Source organism: Sycon ciliatum, chromosome 1 (assembly GCF_964019385.1).
Source record: "Sycon ciliatum chromosome 1, ocSycCili1.1, whole genome shotgun sequence".
In the NCBI taxonomy this organism is placed as follows: Eukaryota; Metazoa; Porifera; class Calcarea; order Leucosolenida; family Sycettidae; genus Sycon; species Sycon ciliatum.
This window is the reverse complement of record NC_088643.1, coordinates 90,721,588-90,742,075: the sequence shown is the minus strand read 5'-3', so window position 1 is coordinate 90,742,075 and position 20,488 is coordinate 90,721,588. Positions and strand designations below refer to the sequence as shown.

The window sequence follows — 20,488 nt, the reverse complement described above, 5'->3', positions numbered from 1 at the left end:
TATCCGGGCTGGACCATGAGCATACTAGTATGTTGTTGTTTTTTTTTGTTTTTTTACCAAGGCCACAGCTTCCAATCATGACATGCAAAGCAGCGGTGCAGCCGCATCGCAGGCATGCATTGTGGACGTGGTGACGGGGTCTGATGTGCTCCACCGACCTAGGGTCTCGGCTTCACTGCACATGCAGAGTTAGTGTTCAAAAATACTACTACACTAACAGTATGAAGTACTCTGCATCCCAGCGTACACTGTGAATTTAAAGGCATGTTAGGCCACGCGTTTTTATTTCTATGTTTCTCGTCACCCGCGCGCATATGATTTAGGAGTCTGGAAGAAAAAAAGAAAAAAACTGTGCTGCAGTGACTGTGCATGTGGGGGCCAGCACACTCATGCACATGTACATAATGTGGCCTGGCCAGCGTGACACATGATGCAGGGACGGCATTTTTGTGCGCAATCTAGCGGCACATGCACAGATTGTGACAGAAGCTCCTACCACCTACTAGTTGCTAACTATGGATGCTATTTTGCATGGTGTATTGGTGGATTTTAGTGTGAACAAAGGTCTAATAATTATACTTTTTTTATTTTACGGTCATTTTTTTTCCACCTCTCGCATACGTTTTTAGATTTTCAGGTGACGAGAAACATAGAAATAAAAACGTGTGGCCTTACACACTTCTACTCAGTCTTTACCTAGCTGATCCTTCTGCAGATTTCCACTAGCTAGAACCCTAGCTGCTAGTGTTCCCTCGAGATTCCTCATACGTCCAGCAGTGATTTCATTAGAGGTATGGTGGTTGGCCCACGGTATTCATGCACAGACAAATAAATTGAAGCTGAGAAGTGGTATCAGTTCTTGCAATGATTCTGAAGCTAGTCATAATCAGAAATTCAACAGAGAAATCGGTGAAGGCTAGGACAAAGAAAACCTTCTACCTGTCAAAAGAGCGTTAATTTGGAGCTCTGCATGCCATGCAGTACATTAAACATAATAACTATAAAATAAGGTTTGCAATGAAAGCACACCAGACCGCACAACTTCTAGCCGCGTAGCCGACGTGTTTTTAACAGAATTGTATACTTTACATGTACAGTATGTAATCAACAACAGGAACGCAGTGGAAAAATATCACACGTTGCGTCATCCACTCACATTCCTACATTAGCGAGCGCACACGTTCGGTGACAAGCTGTGCAATGTCCAATCCGGCAAACGCCTTGACTGCCGTCAGTGCAATACCAGCCATAGCGGAGTATGCCAAAACACGTGTTATGAGAATGCTCTGGCGAAATGGAGCTTCTCTGGAATAGGCAAACCAATGGCACACATGGCAATCTTCCTGTAACTGGGATATGCCAACGGCACGGATAACCTGTCCCCGGGGAAAATTGCGATTCCGCGGCCGCGTTTTTTTCCGCGTTTTTTGCGATTTTTTAAAAGACCACGTTTTCCGCGATTTTCCCGCGTTTTTTGAACTTTTTTGTTGCACTACACGTACACACAGTGCACTGTTGTTCGGTCAGCAACATCTCATCGTGGCGGCTTTTTACTCAAATATGACGAGTGCAAATATGACGAGACTCCAGAGACTTGTAACTGATTGATTTCACTACATACTCACTGAAAATTGCCGCACATCAATATTATTCACCGCAAATTATGCCATATTATGCCGCGTTTCCCCCCCCCCGCGTTTTTTTGCGATTTTTCCGCAATTTTCCCCGGGGATAGTATAACATTCTTCCAGTAACTGGTACTATGCCAATGGCACCAACACCACAAACAGGTTCACCATGAACACTCGAACAAAATTATAAGGTACGATGTAGCACCCTATGAATACAGTCATCCGGAGCCGAAAACATGCATGTACACAACAACGACGACAACAAGAACAAAACTTTTTTGGCGTCAAGCAAACTTTTTACAGACAAGAGGTGACTGGTGCGTTTAGGCAGGAACAAAGTGCAAGCTGTGTCTGCACAAACATAACGTTATTTTAGACAATGATCCTTACCTGGCCTTGGCAGCTTTGCAGTATTCTAAGAAATATTGATGGCGCGTGTAGACATAGAGCAGGCCAAGGACAAGCGAGATAGCTGTACGCAATACGTCGTGTACACAACACAAGTGCAGCAATGTAAACAACCATAAACTAACTCTCAAAAATGATATCAAAATAAGATTCCAAACAAGTGGTGCTTAATTTCATACACAGCAGACAACCATAAACAACATTAAAAGAAGCCTTTACTCGCTAGCTTCCTAGACTTGTAGAATAACGTAATAAAACGAGAATCAAATTGTTTTCTCGCAGCATGGTCTCTTTCTTCACTCCCCTCCCATATCTCTCTCACACGCACACACACACTTTCTTCTTTCACTTACCTTGATGGCAAAATAGACTATTGACCCAGATGCAGGACAAGAACAGTGGGAGGAACTCAACACAATTCATGCTATACACACACACACAGACAGACAGACGGACACATACATACATCCACAAACATGCCCACACACACACACATGGACATGCACACATAAACCATTTCAAACATTCGAGTCAGGAATAAAACAACAAACCAAGAAAATTCTCCAGCTTAATGACATGACATTTCAAAGCTGACGTTTAGGTCCAGCGTACTCTAAAACCGCGAATTCATTCTACATGAATGCACTCCCCCAAACTAGAAAGCACAAAAACCTTCAAAGTGCTGCATGCGTACGAGGCAGTTGTAGTAACTAGGGAGACCCTTGTATTTTTTAAGTGATCTGTGGTGTCTACAACTCGCCGCTGAATAGCTGTCGCAGCCTAGACCTGCTAACCCCTCAACGCAGCCCATTCCAACGTTGCCATATTGAAGTGTGCACAAAACTGCCCTGCTCTTACTCCGAGGGCGGCTGGACCAGGCAGCCTGGGTGCGTAATGCACATTACTTCATGAGGAGGCCGTCGCTGGTTACTTCAAGTAATTCCCAGTCAATACAGTAAATTGTGGATATAACGTGCCCCTTTGATTTTCGATAATTTATCACTATATCCGGTGCATCACTATCTCTTAATTTGCTAAATCCTATATATAGGATTTTGGTCATATTTTTCAACTCAAAATGGGTGTGGCACGAGAAAAGCAAAAAGTATGTGACCAATTCTTCCTTGCTAGGTCTTAGTAGATATCGAGAGTTGAATAAGATAATTTTTTCAAACACTAACATCTCAGGCTCATCTCCTTGCTCAATATTACTAAGGCCTGTGCCCTATTTTTCGAATCCTATATATAGGATTTGAGATTTTATTGGACCTTGTTTTATCCTTAAAACTGGTAGTTTCATGACGGCATGTGCGATATGTCGTCATGAAACCACCCCGTGCCACACCTGCAATGTTCTTCTGCACATTCACTGCTTCAGTCCTTTCCATGACAGCAGCTGAACAATTATGCTCAAATTTCCAATTATTGCTGAAAATGGGTATTCATAAGAAATATTATCGCCCTATGAATCTAAAATGTAAACATTCATGCCTCAAACATATTTACAACTTCCATGAAAACCAGTATGTCATTATTATTGGTCGTGATGACCAATAACAACGGCATAAAAGGCACACATTTTCAAATCCTATATATGGGATTTTCGGCCAGCAAATTAAGAGATAGCCGATTTGCATGTATGACTGACACATGGCACATGACTGTGCATGAAATGATGCGTACACGCTCGAAAAAGCATGAAAAGCAGCCACGTGTACATGTGGCTGCTTACAGCATACAGGGAAGAATTTTCTCTCAATCACGTCTGCTGCCAGATGCATCCAGGCAAAACTGGATCAGTTTTGGAAGAAATAAACTAAATTTGAAGAACAATTGTTTTGTGATCATCACTCTTGATCAGTACCGTAAAGTACCGCCAGAGCGCCCCACCATCTCATCCTTTCGTGGTCGTATTGTGGAGGTGGTCTGCTGTCTGTAGGTCATACGACATGAACCTTGTACACATATTGCACGTTTTGCAGTCAATCCGTACCTTCAAGAGGACACAAGCTCCACACAAAAACCTGCCAAGTGTGACCTTAGTACACTATGATTCTCACATCGTACACACTTCGTTGCACTCTGCCATACGATTTTCCTTTCTCTGGCTGTAAAATCAAGGTGGGGCGCTCTCGCGAGACGGGGCGCTCTGGCGGTACTTTACGGTATATACGATATTTTCCTGTGCATTTGATATGGTTTGCTTCCTGAAGCCCATCACAATAAGCGATATATCGGTATAGGCGATAATAGTGTGTATAGTGATATTTTAGCTGTATTTTTTGTGATTTGATTTTGATTTTGGCGAGTTCGATCATTATAGCCGGTATATCGTTACACCCGGTCACTTTATAAACGATACTCACTGTACCACCATTTGCTGCGGCGTCTGTCTCATAAGAAGGACCCACATAGCCCAAAGCGCCTCATTTGGAGAATGCTTACAGCGGCGGATGGACTTGTGGCAGAATGGTGATATCGAGAGCCTCCTTCACGAATGCCGTACAATCCAGAGCCAGATGGAGGATGGTAAAACACGCAGTGCCCACGGAAGCCAAAGTACTGCTCAGCTATTTTCGCAGAAAATCACCAACGGCAAACTGCGCGATGCTCTGCGTCTGTTAGATGAGGGCACTGGCGGAGGTGTACTTCACTTGGACGAGCGCATCAACGACCAGCCTGTGCGGGACATCCTAGCCAGCAAACACCCTGCAGCAGCCCCGCTTCAAGCCAGTGCAATCATCGCAGACCCGCTGCCAACTCCTCCTCACCCAGTGCGGTTTGCTTCAATAAACACGTGAGACAGTCCGCAAAGCGGCTTTACACACCCGTGGAGCTGCTGGCCCCTCAGGAGTCGATGCCGATTGCTGGCGACACATGTGCACCTCCTTCAAAGATGCCTCTGACACCCTATGCGACGCTATCATGGCTTGTGCCCAGCGGCTCGCTACAACTTATGTGGATCCGGCATGTCTCAACGCCTATGTAGCCTGTCGCCTCATCCCTCTGGACAAACAGCCTGGTGTGCGGCCCATTGGCATAGGTGAGGTCCTTCGTCGCATAATTGGAAAAGCCATCCTTGCTGTCATTGGCGGAGACGTCCAAAAGGCCGCGGGAAGTCTTCAGTTGTGTGCTGGGCAGGAATGCGGGATCGAGGCCGCAGTTCACGCCATGCGACAAGTCTTCAACAGCAGCGAGTCTGAGTGTGTTCTCCTTGCGGATGCAACCACTGCCTTCAATAGCATCAACAGGGAAGTGTGCCTCCGCAATGTACAGCACCTCTGCCCAGCGTTGGCCCCAATCGCCATCAATTGTTACCGCCACTCAGCCACCCTATATGTAGGTGGTGAGTCTATGCTCTCCAGTGAAGGTACCACCCAGGGTGATCCAATAGCGATGCCGCTGTACGCTATTGCCACCCTTCCTCTTTTGCAGGAAGTGGCATCCGAGGGTTCAACCCAAGCCTGGTATGCTGACGACTCTGCGGCTGGTGGCAAGGTGAGGCCTATTCGCCAATGGTGGGATAGCCTTGCCGAGAAAGGGCCCTCTTTTGGGTACTTCCCCAATCCAGCAAAGTCTATCCTTCTCGTCAAGCCAGAGTTCCTGGATGAGGCACGCCGAGTTTTCCAGTCGACTGGCGTTCAGATCCGATCTGATGGCGTCCGATATCTGGGGTCAGCCATTGGCTCCCCTGAATTCATCACCCAGTACATTGAGGAAGCGGCACGCTCCTGGTGCGATCAGCTCACGAAGCTATCCGAGATTGCTCTGACCCAGCCTCAAGCAGCTTATTCTGCCTTCGTCCACGGGTTCAAGAGCAAATGGGCTTTCCTCTGCCGCACGACACCTCAGCTGGCTGTGGCTCTGGAAGAATTGGATTCCTTAGTCACTAGTAAGTTCCTCCCGGCTCTGTTGAGTCGTCCGGTGAGTAACATGGAACGCACTCTGCGCGCTTTGCCCTGCCGTTTTGGTGGTCTGGGCCTCGTCGTCCCCAGCTCTATGGCTGTGCAGCATCAGTCGTCCCTTGCCATAACCGATTCTCTAGTGCAACGGATTCTCCGCCAGGACCCATCTCTGGGTGATGCACTGGTGTCCATCCGCACCCAGAAGCGTCTTGCCACCTCCCAATCTCGGGATGCACTGCGGGCTGAAGTCACGATGATTACTGCTACCCTTGATGCCGACCAGCAGCGTGTTATCCAACTTGCCTCTGAGAAGGGTGCTTCAAGTTGGCTGACCTGTAGGCCCCTTGCACGTCATGGCTTCTCTCTCAGTAAGGGTGAATTCCGCGACGGGGTGTACCTCCGGTACAATTGGTTGCCAGACCGTCTGCCGTCAGATTGCTCCTGTGGTGCCAGGTTCACTACCTGCCATGCACTTTCCTGTCCGACGGGTGGATTTCCATCCATCCGTCACAACGAAGTGCGTGACATCACGGCAAGTCTGCTGAAGAAGGTTGCCCACAATGTCGCCGTGGAACCTCACCTCCAGCCTGTCACAGGAGAGCAGTTTCGCTATCGCTCAGCTATTGTGGAAGAGCAGGCTCGTCTGGATGTAGCTGCCAGTGGCCTTTGGGGTGGCCGGTTTGAGCGCACTTTCGTTGATGTCAGGGTGTTTAACCCGTATGCGTCCTCAAACCGGGCCACCTCACTGGCCTCAACCTACACTCGGCAGGAGAAGGAGAAACGCCGGGCGTACGAGCAGCGTATCCGCGACGTGGAACATGCTTCATTTGTGCCAGCTGTGTTTGCCACAACAGGTGGAATGAGTCGCCACTGTACAGCTTTGTATAAGCGTATTGCGTGCCTGCTAGCAGAGAAGAGCAAGGAGCCGTACAGTGTGGTGATTGCATGGGTCCGCTGCCGCCTAAGCTTTGCGCTCCTCCGGGCGAGCGTCATGTGTCTCCGTGGATCCCGCAGCCTCAAGGTCTCCGTCGACTCCACCACCCCTGCTTCTCTTGTTGCTGCGGAGGCAGTGATTCCAGGGCACTAGCTCTTGCAGTGTGACTTGGCATTCGTGTGGTCTAACAGCAATTTTCATTTACACTTTTGTTATTAGTTTGCTTCACACCTTTTATCAGTCATTACGTATGATTTATAATGCAGTGGCAGTACCAGGCGTGGGCCATCCCCTGGATTTTCAAAATGGGTGCTTTATCATTTTTCTGTTGTTTTTACACTTCTTCGTGCTTTGTAATAAAAGTCTCTAACAGTAAAAAAATAATAATAATAAGAAGGACCCGCACACAACACACTGAGCTACAGACTACACGACGGCATGCAGGTGAAACAGACACAGAAATCAGGGGCGAAGCGGAGCGGGTACAAATCTACTTGTAGTTCTGTTGAGCACCCATGCCACCATTTGTCATCCAGTAACCTGCACAGGAACGAATCATGATTCATGATGACATTGCGCATGGTGTGTTACGAACGACTACCGCCATTTTGACCAAGGAGCATGCAACGGCTAGTGTGCAAAAAATAAAAAATTAATAAAAAAAGGCTCAAGAGGGAATTGAACCCTCGATCTTCGGTTTACGAGACCGACGCCTTACCACTTGGCCATTGAGCCTTGGTGTGAGTGGAGCATACAGAAACACTAAGTTCAGGATCAAACACAACCCAAGGTTTACAGAATACTTTTTTTGAATTTTTCTGGCTCATTGTGCAACAGATTTGTAAAGCTGTGTTTGCATGAGCGCTTTTAACCCTGGTGGAGTTCGACCCGGGTGGAGTTTTAGTCCGCCGTGAACACAGATTGACTGGAGCATTTACATGGTGCATCACGTTTCGACCAGGGTTGACCAGGTCATTTTACACCATAAATGACACAGGCCACGTGCACCTGTATAACACCAGTCACCCGGCCTCAGCAGAGGATGCCATTCGACATCATTCGTTCACTCAAATTATATTTGAGTGATTCTCGAATCAAAAGGCAATGCGTCAGTATCAGCATTCAGCTGAGCACTGGACTTACTATGCTCGCATCACACGGTTAAATTCGTCAGGCCCATCCATTCGAGGTGGTGTAATCTATACCAAGCAGTGCACAGAAAAGTAGACACTCCAACATCATGATACCTGAAACTCAGAGTCCGGACAAATACCGGACTTTGTTCATTAGTGTGTTCCCTGTGTTCAAGCCGATGACGTACATTTTCTATGTCATTCCGAGCCACTTGCCGCTTGCCATCCATGTCATATTAAATCCACCCTGCATTTCAATGGCGCAACTTGCGGCCTGATAATGACTAGAGTCCTGAACACAGCAAGAGAGACGGGCTTCCTATTGCAACAGTGGTCATTCAACATCAGCACAGGGCATACAATACTCAGATCCTATGTTCTAGTGCTGTAGATGAGCCGTGACTGTTCAAAGAATACCTTCACGGTTTTACCTTATGGGTGTGACGGGCTTTTCCACAAGCGGACGCCATCTTGCCTGCAGCACATAATATAGGCCATAACATTATCATTTTCAATTCTAGGTATGATCTTAAAAAAAATGCATTTCCAGCGTGTTTCGTTTGTTGCTGATAAGCCAGCCCAAGAAACGTCAGCATAGTCAAAAAGAGGGCGAAGATAGGAAGAATAGAGGAGAATGTTGTATCCTTTGGCTGCACAGCCAACTAAAGTGCTCAATGTCCGGTGGATCACACTACATGTACCGGCAAGAGTATATAACCCCCCAAGAGTATGCACCTCCTGATTCCCTTTTTCAGTATGGGGCACGCCAACGCCGAAAACTCACATCACATGGTGCAGTGTCGCAGTTCACATTTCCAGCCCGTTTTTAGCAAGCAGCGGAGTAATAAAAAAGCACTCAATGTGACAGAAACTCACTGCACGTATGCAATACAGCAGGATGTTCGGATTGCGCGCACGCTATCCTTCGTTTGTACGTAGTACGAATGTGCCTGAGACACTGTGTGACGTGATGTGAGTTTTCGCCGTCGGAGACCCCATATGCAGACTTGCAGAGTTGCACACTCTCTTGGGGGGTTATAATACTAGTACTCTTGGTACCGGCATAAGTTCTTGACCTCGTTCGTACCAGGGCAATATTGGCCAATATCTGCCCGAACTGAGTCAGCCGTGAGGGAAGATATCGATGCCAGTATTGCCCCAGTAGGGCCAGTACGCTATTCCCTCAACTAATGAATCTATGACGTACTAGAATTCACTATTGTTGAACCTACCAAACTGAAGGGCTGCAGCCATGGTTACAATAGCCGGACCAATGAAGTCTTCCGGAGTTAGCGGTGCCATTTCTTGCGTCACAGTACCGTAAGACGGCAACGTCTGTAGGGCCTTCCCTATCAAAATAATAAATTCTACTACTACTACTACTACTACTACTACTACTACTACTACCTATTTTGTAGTGTTGACTGCAGGAATTATTTGTCTGGCTTACGACCGTGGACACTGCTTTTATGTCTTTCCAGGTCGAGTCTAATGTACCGGCAACAAGAGATTTAATAGTTGAGCAAACAAAACTGAGGGAAATAACTGCGCTGACGTAGTACTACCGCCTACTGTCTGAGTACTACTACTACAGTCCATTCATAAAAAGATGGGTCCTGGCTCTGGCGAGCTCCCGTATTTGGCGATTTTTCGTGATTTCATCGTACACAGTGCAGTGCTGCGAACTTTGAAATTTGAAAAAGGGTCCAAAAAGGGTGCCTGAACTGGGGTTCGAACCGCAGAATGCACTGTAGCAGGCGGGGTCAAACGGCCTGGATTTTGATGGTTTTTCCCAATTCAGTGCTTTTGGGGCAAAACCTGGCCGAAATCCTATTCTTGCTATGGCTTGCTTTTTGGACAAAAAAACTTCAGAAACATAATAATATTGGAAGAGGATTCCATAAGGGATTGCAGAAAAAATTCTAAAAAAACTCAACGTTTGACCCATTTATGGCCAAAAGCTAGAAGTTCATTTTTTTCTGAATGGACTGTAGTACCGGTACTGCGGTTTTTTTTTTTTTTCACACGGAAAACTGAGCCTCTTGTACGGGCAAAATAACACATTTTGTGAAGAATCAACACATAATATAAAAACGAATCATCATATACAGTATTTACAGAGTCTGTCACTCAGTAGGATCACTGCACTGTGCAGGTTCACTGGATGCGTGCCTCCGCCGCCACTAGCACAGCAGGGGACTCAGGCATGGCAGGAGCAAACATGCTCCTTGAGCCACGCAGGCACATAGCACCACAACGCACCAGGGCAAACCCAAGGCGGCAGCGCAGCAAGGAGATAACCTGCCCGTATGGCTCCTTACTCTTCTCAGCCAGGAGAGAGGCGATCCGCGTGAAAAGAGCATTGGCATGCTTGCCATAGCCACCAGAGGCAGAGAGCACAACGGGCACGAAGGAGGCATGCTCAACTTCACGTACTCGCTCCTCGTACTTCCGGCGCTTTTCCTGTTCATGGCGTCTGTAGCTAGCAGCGAGGGAGGTGGCACGATTCGAAGACGCAAAAGGGTTGAACACCCGTACATCAATAAAGATGCGCTCGAATCGGCCACCCCACACACCACTAGCCGCAACGTCCAGCCGAGCTTGCTCCTCCGTGACAGCTGTGCGATGGCGGAAGGCCTCTCCGGTGACGGGCTGGAGGTGGGGTTACTGCGGTAGTACGGTACCGGTACTTTTTTCTCTATTTTTACAGTAATTAATTTACGACTCCCTGATCAGCAGCTAGCTGCAGAATTTTTTTTTTTTTTTTTTTACACTGTACTAAAAGCCTCTTTTACGGGCGAACAAAACACAATTTGCCATGGCGGAAGGATTGAAAACAAATCACATAATGATGACGTCGCATGTGATCAGACAGCAAGAGAAGCATAGCATAGTCCGCACAATCACGGGGCAAGGCTCAACGGGACACCCTAGCCTCCACGACAGCCAGGGAGGCACAGCCATCCATTGGAGGCTGCCAAACTCGGCGAGCCCCACGCAGACACATGACACTCGAACGCAGCAGGGCGAAAGACAGCCTGCAGCGGAGGTGGGCAATTAGCACAGAATACGCCTCCCTCCCACGTAGCGACTGGAGATGTGCAATCCGGCTCACCAGTGCAGCGGCACCCTTGCCGCATCCTCCGGTGGAAGAGAGCACAAAGGGGAGAAAAGTGGATCGCTCCACTTCTCGGACTCTCCGATCATATCGACGCCGTTTCTCTTGCTCATGGTGCCGGTAGCAGCCAGAGAGAGAGGAGGTGCGGTTCGAAGACGCATAAGGGTTGAACACCCGTACATCAATAAAAGTGCGTTCGAACCGACCCCCCCAAACTCCACTGGCCACCACATCCAAACGAGCTTGATCCTCGGTTGATGCTGACCGGAGCTGAAACTGCTCCCCAGTCAGGGGTTGGAGATGTGGCTCCACTGCGACGTTGTGGGCGACACCCTTTAATGAGCTTGCCAGTATGTCGCGCACCTCGTTGTGGCGGATCGAGGGGAACCCACCGAAAGGACAGGACAAGGCGTGAGCAGTGGTGAATGCCTTCTCGCAAACACAGGTGGTGGGCAGGCGAGAAGGCGTCCAACCGTAACGGAGGCAGAGGCCATCCCGGAATTCCCCCTTCGACAAAGCGAAGCCATGGCGAGCGATGGGTCGGCAGGTAAGCCAGCTTGAAGCTCCCTTCTCCTCTGCCAGACTGATAGCGAGATCGAGTTCGCTGTGTTCGGTGCGGAACGTATCGGCAGCTATCTTCATTGCCTTTCTGGCCTCAGAGCGAGCCTGACTCTTGGCCCTGCGGACACAGGCAAGAGCATCATCGAGGTGCTCTTCTTGCGCCATGATCTTGTCGTACAGCGCAGTGGTGATTAGCCTGGAGGTGCCGTACTGTGAGCCAAAAGTGGCAGGGTTGGCCACGCCGAGGCCTCCATGCCGGCAGGGGAAAGTGAGCAAAATGCGTTCAGCTTCACTGGGCGCCGTCCGTCCACTAATGGCAGGGATTAGGCGGCGGTGGATGATGTCCTCCAGGGGTGCCAGCTGTTCTGCAGCACCATCGAGAACCCGACACAGGAAGGACCACCGGTGTTGGAGGCTGTTCACCAGTGCAGAGTAAGCTGCTTGAGGCTGTGACCGGGCGAAATCTGTCAGCTTGCACAGCTCCTGCGACCAGGTGGCCACCTTGGAAGCCACAAAATCCTGCACAAACTGATCAGTTCCGATGGCTGATCCAAGGTGACGGCACCCGTCAGTGGTGATAGACACACCCGTGCCGGCGAAGATGGTCTCGGCTGCCTCTAGCTTGTCCCGCTTGACGACGAGGACGGACTTGCTGGGGTTAATGAAATACCCGAACGCCGGCCCATCCCCGACGAGTCGGTCCCACCACTGGCGGAGAGGGTTGAGCCCGCCACCCGCGGACGAGTCATCCGCATACCAGCTCTGGCGTGTTCCTGGGGTTGCCACTCTGCGCACCAGGGGGAGTACCCCCAAAGCGTACATCGGCATAGCAAGAGGATCTCCCTGCGTTGTGCCTTCTCGCGATAGGAGGCACTCCCCGTCCACGAATAGGCGGGCCGGCTGACGGTAGCAGTTTACGATAGCGGGTGTGATGGCTGGACAGAGGTGCGCTACGTTGCGCATACATGCTTCTCTGTTAAGGCGATTGAACGCATTGGATGCATCCGCCATAAGCACAGCGTCAACGTCTTCTTCATGGAACGTGTCGTGCATGGCGTGAATGGCCGCCTCAATGCCACATTCCTGGCCTCCGCACATCTGCAGTGACCCTGTCGCCTCACGAACAGAGTCCCCCGCCACGCTCAGAATAGCCTTGCCGATGATACGACGGACGGTTTCGCCGATGCCTATTGGGCGCACACCCGGTTTCTTATCTAGAGGGATAAGCCGGCATGCCGTGTAGGCTTCCATCGATGCTGGGTTGACGTACTGAGTGGCGATTCGCCGGGCACAGCTGGCGAGAGCATCACATAGGTCGTCTGAAATGTCCCCAAACGCTGTGCACATACGCCTCCAGCCATCTGCGTCCATCCCAGACGGCCCTGCAGAACCGGTGGTATGCAGTGCAGCTTGGCGCACAGCGGTCCTGTCCAGCTTGGTGAAGAGCACTGGGTGGGGCTGTGCTGGGGGTTGCCCTGGGAGGAGAGCCGCTGCTGTGACTGCTTCGCCCTGTGGGTGCTTACTGCGCAGCACATCAAGCACGGTCGTTTCTCCAATGGTGTCGTCAAGATCAAGAACTCCACCACCCATGTCGGGGGAGAGTTGACGAGTGGCTGCCGAGAGCCTGCCACGCTCAATGTCAGACGCAAATCTGCGTGCCGGGTCGACCGTGTGTCCCTCGTGCCGTGCGTTTCGCCTGCGGGCCTTGACGATCTGGTCTTGGATAGTCACGGATTCTTGGAGTAGCACCTGTACGTCTCCGGAATCCCACGAGGCAATGCGGCGCTCGATGCAAACCTTGTGAGCTGCTGCCGCTACGGTCCCGCCAGGTTTCTGAAGGAGCAACTGCTGCATTACCATCGCCGTTTTCAGGGCGTAGTCAGCTGCACCTGAGGAGTTGTTACCAAAGGCGTGGAAGTGTGAACTCAGCATACGGATAAAGGTTCGGCCCGTGCTGCCCATTGGTACGTCCAACAGGTTTGGGGCAAAATGAACTACCTTCTCGTACGCCTCGGATATCCGGTTGGAAAACGTGGGACCGTCCAGATCTCCCATTCCGAGTGTGGGGTCCCGCAGGGGAGGATGGGGTGGCAGGTCCGGGATAACAGGATCAGCGACGTCCATTGTTGCTTGGGACATGTTGAGTGTGGCTAGCAGTCGGACATCGTGTGGATCTACGTCCCCACTCGCTGGTAGGTCAACTAGGTCCACTACGGTCACGGTGGCACGCTCCGCGTCCGCTGGCTCAGGCGCTTGGCTGGCAGGTTCGACATCAGCACTGCCATTGGTGTCAGGCGAGTTCGGCACCTGTACGGGTACTACAGTGCTACTGCTAGTACTGGCACCGGGAGGCGAGCTCGACCGGGCTGTGCGAGGTGGTCCGTGACGACCGTCTCTGCACTCTGCAAGTAGGGTGGTGGTGAGTACTGCGGCTGCACTCTCGGTGACTACTGGCTTGTGCACATTCGAGACATTTGGTACGGGTACGAAGTCTAGTGTCGTATCGGAAACTGCGGTTGCTCTGTTGTCGGAGCTTGTCGACGTCCTGCTGAGTCAGTGCTGACAGTGTGGTCCGTTACCGTATCACGAACAGAGTTTCGTGCAGTTCCTACGGGTACGGTAGCTGTAGTCGTCGACGACGGTTGAGAAGACGGTTGGGATGTCGGGGAGCCGTTCCGGCATTTGTTCTTCTTCGAGGGGATACAATTCCGACACTTCCGACCCTCCTTCGTGCAATCGCACCGAACACAGGTGCCGTTGCCGTTGCACCGGCAACAAGTGGCACTCTGCATCGGCTGGTTTGCAGGAGAGGCACGTTGGAGTTGGAAAATCCACTGAAGACTACAGAGCTCGAGAAACGCGTACCTACGTCAACATTCAAAAAAAACATCTCCTGCTAGCTGCAGAATCAAGACTCAAGCGGGATTCACAGAAGCTTTTTTGCGATGCGACACGCGATGCGACAGCCGCGAAACTGGGAAATCCCCAAATCGCAACCATCGCGGACTACAGTGCGTTTTTTTATAATAGACTCTGAAATCCTTGAGAACGTACTCAAGGCCACTTTTGAGAAAATGTCATGCGAGTTGCGTCACGAAAATCTGCGCGCGAAATTCGAAAACCAGGTGTGACTCGTGGCATTTCGCCATTTTGTTCAGAGTGTCCTTCGAGCTAGCTCCTCGTGGCTGGAGGAATCATTTTGTTGCTGAATGCTCTGTGGCCCTATTTTGCTTTTTCTCGAGTGTCTTTTCGCTCGTGGCAACTTGTTCTCTCGACATGCCACATATAACAAAGCGCGAACGGGCCATGGTAGAATCTACATGGTGGTGTCTGTTTTACAATTTTTGCGAAGACGAGGAGAACAATGGCTGGGCATCGAATTGGTCCCGAGTATTCCATTCGCCATGCTGCTGTTGCGTGTGGCGTCAGCATTTCCACCATGAACAGATGTACCAGGGATGCTGACGGCGAAAATCAGCGTGCTGCGTTGGCCTTGTCTGTCTCCAGTGATGAAGGTAACGAGAGTGACAATCCCCAATGTGAGACTCGTGCCATAAAACCACTCAACCCTGACGGATTTGCTGTAATTTACGGATTCTATGCTGCGAAGGAGCACCCAACACTGGACAAAGTTCCTGCTCGCTGCATAGAAAGCATCGACGATTTTCCAGACATGAGCAAAACTAGCTCTTGGAAAATGTTGCGTTCCATGGGATTCCAGTGTGGCAAGACCAGAGGTATCACACACATGATGATGGAACGGCACGGGATTGTGTCATGGCGGCATCCCTACCTGTGAGACATACCTGGATGACACGTGGGTCAATGCGCGTCACACAGTTACTAGGAGGTGGTCCGACAATGGTGACAGGAGTGTATAGGCAAGCAACCAAATGAAGCTCCATCAGGTAAAGGCAAGCGCTTTATTGTTCTGCATATACTGGTGGACGGGACGGATTCGTGAAAAACTGCGCCGATGTGTTCGTGACTGGAGACCGACGAAGCCGACGCCAACGATGATATACGTCGTCGGCTGTCCTAGCACATCTGTTCACTGTGTAATACTGTCGTCACAAGTGCAACACAAAACACGGAATTATTGGGGCCGTTTCGACGCTCGCTGGTCTTCTACTATTCGCAGATGTTGAACCAGACACAACTGTGACCTATTTGCATTGTGTGTTTGTGTGTGTGTGTGTGTGTGTGTGTGTGTTTGTGTGTGTTTGTGTGTTTGTAAAACCGCTCATGTATTGCTTCCTTTTAGTCTCTTTATGGGTGCTGTGTGAATTGCCCTTGTGATTTGTTGTGGTGTTTGAATTTTCACTGCATTCTTTCAGGGATCGAGGGAAGTTTCCTACATGCATGCTGGGATGTTTTGATTTATTGAGCTAATTGCAATACAGCATTTGAATTAATTCAATTATTCAGTACAGTTTGCCACAGTAAGTCGTGAAAAGCCACGACTCACTGGTTTCCTACAAAGTTTAGGAGAACTGCAGACAGCAGTGCACAACTGCACAGTCATGTACATGTACATGCATGCGTTGTACCGAAAAAGAAGAGAAAAAAAAGAATCAAGATGAACTGTACTGGATTCGAACTCTGGCGGACACCATGCACGTGATGAGCTTTCCTGGCTAAAACTTTCGTTTTAAAATCAAAATCCACTGAAAACCATTTAAAACCGGATTTTCAGCCCAAACCCGTCCGAATATCTAACTTTGACAATTATTATTATTCCGATTTCCAAACTTAATTTTCTTCGATCCAAGACCCACACAAACGCAGCTGTGAAGAAATAAATTCAAATTTGGAATGAGAACAAACTAAAAAATCAAAATCGACAAATGTCTGTTTTAAAAAAACGCACTGTAGTGCTGACCCGAATTTGCTAGCAATTCTTCTAGCAAAATATCGAAGAATTTTGAAAGGGAATTTGCTGGCAAAATGGAGCAAAATATCGGTGTGTTGGCTGGGAATTGGGAGATTTTACACATAATATACGGTGCACATGACTCATTTCGGCACAATTTTACCAACACGTGACTCACTTTTTCTCATTTTTGCCAACACGTAACCCACTTTCGGTCAGTTTTCTCACACGTGACACAAATTTTGGAGCAAAAAGGGAGCAAAATATCGAGTGGCCTAGCAAAATGAAAGCAAAATTTCGACGATGCACGAGCAAAATTATGCCGCAAAATATCGAGATTCAGCTGGCAAATTCGGGTCAGCACTATCGCGGACCCCACGCAACTGCCGCAACAGGGCCATCGCAGGCCATCGCAGAAGTTAGTTGAGCTTGGCTCAACTTTTGCGATGCGATGCGATGCGACAAGCGATTTGGTGTACGATTTTGACCTTTTTTTCTGGGATATCCCCGCGCCCCGCGCCCGCGCCCCGCGCCCGCGCCCCGCCACATATGATTACGTCATCAAGGCGATTTTTGTGAACAGCGAAGCAATTTATACTTACTACTTATTTTGTTGAAGCTTTTTTCAAGTAATGTGTGTAGTTTTTGCCTGCCAAGTATGAGTCCACTGGCCACTAGCACTGAGCATGTGTGCAGTTGCTAGTTGATGAGTGTAGTTACAAGCAGGGTTTCTTTGGAAGTCCAAGTGAAGGTGGCTAGGCGTCGTGCTCTGAAGCCAAGGTGACGAGCTGCAACGCTGCCCGTGCTTAGCTGGGTGGCATGGATGTCGAGGATATGGAGAGCGCCTCGGGGTCTGCGGAGAATGGTGATGCCGGTTATTTTGAACCTGCACGAGTACTGATTGATGGTGATGCAATTGTAACAATTCCTGAGTGGCTACGCATACCATACGGCACAGAAAAGATGAAAGACAACAAAATGGAGTTGAACAGTTTGGTAATGAACTACTTGCTGATGGAGGGGTACAAAGATGCTGCAGATGCCTTCAGCAGGGAGTCGAACACACCTCCCAATGTTAGCCGCAGCTACTTGGAGGAACGAGTCCAAATCTGCATGGCCGTGCGCAATGGTGACATTGTTGAAGCACTGAGATTATTGAATGCACTGGATTCTGGAATTATGGAGTCCTTCCCGAATGTCTACTTCAAATTAAAACGGCAACAACTGATTGAGATCATCCGCAGTGGCGATTACGTGAAGGCCATTGAATTCGCGCAACTTGATCTGGCATCATTTGGTGAGGAAAACAAAGAGTATCTGAACCTTCTTGAAGAAAGTATGGCATTAATGATTCACTCCACACCGGCAAAGTCTTCACCGTTTGCTCATCTGATGACCAAAGCACATGTAGAGAGTTTGTGTAATGAACTGAACTCTGCAATCATGAGTCACTTTGACTTACCGGAGTGCTCGGGTCTGCAGCGAATGCTGCAGATGATTGGCTTTTGCCAGAAGTCGCTCACTGTGGATCCAACGACGCACTACGCCATGAGTCCTCTCGGGCAGATGCAGTTCACAGAATTTAGCGAGCTCTGCGTTTCTCGGTAGGTGAGCAAATAGTAGACACGTGTTACTCTGCTGTGTGGTCGTAAGCAGAACACAGGTTGTGTTCATGGTGTACATCGCCTTGCAGAGTCGAGTCATGTCACTACTACATCGCCTTGCAGAGTCGAGTCATGTCACTACTACATCGCCTTGCAGTGTTGAGTCTTGTCACTACTACATCGCCTTGCAGTGGCGAGTCTTGTCACTACTACACTACTTGCGGAGTTGAGTCTTGTCACTACTACACTTCTCGTGCACGCGCTTTTTACCTCCTGTCCCACATCATTCATTTGCGTAGACGTTTGTTTCTCGGCCATGTTCGTCCTTCAGTGTTCATGTTGAACAAGTTGTCTAGCCAATGTGTGTAGTATAGCTGTGCTAGTCGACATGGGATGTGTGCTCATTCCTGTACGATGTTGGGTTGCTTTTGAACTCTTCAAAGTGTCTATTTGTATGCTTGTTGAAACAGGCCTATTGTCCGGTTGCCTTCAATTCAAATGAATTTGCTGATTGTGCTGCTATATATTGAAAACTATTTTTAAACATTTCATATAAACTGTAAGCTAAAAGCAAACCAAAGCCATGCTTGCTTCGGACAAGTATCACGAAAATTAACGGACGATGTACAGTGTTTTGCTTTGTGTTGTTTGAGTTTCATTGCTGCTCATCCCGTTTGCAGCACATGGCATTTCCTGCTCTGATGTGGGATTTGTCTCTTCTTATGTTTCTGTTCTAAGTTTGTGATGTCATTTTTGATGCCCTGCCCATGGATGTCATTTGCGTAACATATCTTCATGCAACCGAAGAATTCAGCATCGCTGGCCGGTACGTGTGCCTATGCAACTGTGAATATGTTTTTGCTTTGACTCAGTCACTGGGTGTGTGATGTGTCAGGAAAATCACTTGCACCAGCCAATGAATTTCAGCCCCTAAATCCCCCCCCCCCCCCCCTAAATTGTTATCCATTTTAGGGAAGACACTCTGTGCTGTCCTTCATCGTTGAGTGAGACATTTGAAAACATTGCCTTTCAAAGACAAGTGTGGCAAAATGGTATGTCTGGGCAGGTCCGACCAATTGAAGAAGTGTCAGGACATTATATCAGAACGACCATGATTTCTTATCGCATGGCATGGCGTCTCTTGCTTCAGTTCAGTGCTTGTATTTATAATGCACACTGCACTGGTAGTGGTAAGTATGCATGCCATATGCACTACACCGTGACTGTAATCTAGACACGTAGGGCATAGCCTAGGCCAGCCCAGGGAGGCAGGGTGCATCCCTCGTGACATCTCCAATCATGTAGACCTACATGGACGTCTGAGCTGTGATCTGTGGCAATGGGACTGTCCGTGTGCATGTCATTAAAAATGACAGCTGAGCGAGTCAGTGACACTTTGTCCCTGTTCTTTGCCCACACTACAAAAATGTAGTCTGGCATGCCGCACAACTGGCATAGCAGTCTTTCTCGAGTTTTCACCTGGTTGCCTGGCGCACGGCCTGGACCCTGCTGACAAAGACAAGTGCCATTACATGGGGTCTTGTGACCAAGCGACAGCTACCGTGGCGCAGAACCAGCACTCCAAATACATGACTGTACTGATGTAGCAGCAACAGGTTGTTGATTGGTACCCGCTGGATACATCTCCGACAAGAAGTACGCTCGATAAATGGTGTCAAAAGTTAGTTTTACCGTTTCGTGGGTTCGTCGCCAGTCTTGAGGAAAGCTGTTTCCAGATTGAAAAATCTGCTTTGCGGCGTTTGCCATCGTCGTCGTCGTCTTTCTCTCTTGTGATTTCTTCCCCGCCTAGCGCCTGCGAAATGACTCCAAGAATTATTGCCGGGGCGTTGCTACTGGTGACGGTTGCGTTGAATCAGGTATGTGAATGTGTTCAATTCAGGTCAGACTCCGTGTACGTTTATTCTGCGGTTCCTCTCTTACTTGTATAGTAGGGTTAAATAGGGGATTCACACTCATTGGGAAACCTGAGGTCACGGGACAAGGTAAAAGTTCAGACCTTTGGACCGAGTGCGACCGTTCACATCCGTGGTCAGTTTTCCCTTGGCCGCATGTTTGGCCATGAATTTATGGCAGGGGAATTAAAAAAGATAATCAGCTCAGTGACTGCATTTTTGTATTTGCCGTGCACGGTTTTCCAATGGGCGTGTCTGAAAATTCAGGCTGCGATGCACTCGTACAACTAGGGTTCAGAGTTCTCGCCAAAGATAAGACCTGCGCACGCGGCGTGCCGTATAGCCATGGGATTTTCCCCTTGACAACCGCACTGAGGCCCACACGGCCATGGCTTTGCCAATTTTTCC

General features: G+C 49.1%; 3 protein-coding genes and 1 non-coding gene across 7 annotated transcripts in view; 2 read left to right on the top strand and 2 right to left on the bottom strand.

Moving 5' to 3' along the window:
* Positions 1-833: 833 nt before the first annotated feature.
* LOC135806401 (microsomal glutathione S-transferase 2-like) lies at positions 834-9,572 on the bottom strand. Of its 3 annotated transcripts, XM_065320579.1 has the most exons (7): positions 9,420-9,572; positions 9,244-9,331; positions 8,443-8,486; positions 8,022-8,077; positions 2,393-2,463; positions 2,022-2,103; positions 834-1,305 (listed from the first exon to the last, which is right to left on the bottom strand). In XM_065320579.1, the coding sequence occupies exons 2-7, from the start codon at positions 9,311-9,313 to the stop codon at positions 1,161-1,163; spliced, it is 468 nt and encodes a 155-aa protein (XP_065176651.1). In that variant the 5' UTR covers positions 9,314-9,331; positions 9,420-9,572; the 3' UTR covers positions 834-1,160. The 3 variants fall into 3 exon arrangements, with proteins under 3 accessions (XP_065176651.1, XP_065176650.1, XP_065176652.1); XM_065320578.1 differs by having other exon boundaries at positions 9,244-9,572; XM_065320580.1 differs by lacking the exons at positions 8,443-8,486; positions 9,244-9,331; positions 9,420-9,572 and adding an exon at positions 8,200-8,376.
* Positions 7,542-7,613, bottom strand: Trnat-cgu (transfer RNA threonine (anticodon CGU)). The gene has a single exon. It is a non-coding gene; the product is annotated as a tRNA-Thr (tRNA).
* Positions 9,573-17,200: 7,628 nt separating the features above from the next.
* On the top strand, positions 17,201-19,018 carry LOC135806400 (glucose-induced degradation protein 8 homolog). Its single transcript, XM_065320577.1, has one exon. It carries the CDS (start codon positions 17,383-17,385, stop codon positions 18,169-18,171), a length of 789 nt encoding a protein of 262 aa, XP_065176649.1. The 5' UTR covers positions 17,201-17,382; the 3' UTR covers positions 18,172-19,018.
* A 671-nt stretch (positions 19,019-19,689) lies between these two features.
* Positions 19,690-20,488, top strand: part of LOC135806398 (mucin-2-like) — a 30,305-nt gene continuing 29,506 nt past the window's right edge. Inside the window, exon 1 of one of the 2 annotated variants that reach the window (XM_065320575.1) lies at positions 19,690-20,044. In XM_065320575.1, coding sequence (XP_065176647.1) covers positions 19,988-20,044 — 57 coding nt within the window. In that variant the 5' untranslated portion in view covers positions 19,690-19,987. The remainder of the gene's footprint in view (positions 20,045-20,488) is intronic. The other variant, XM_065320574.1, reaches the window with a different exon arrangement.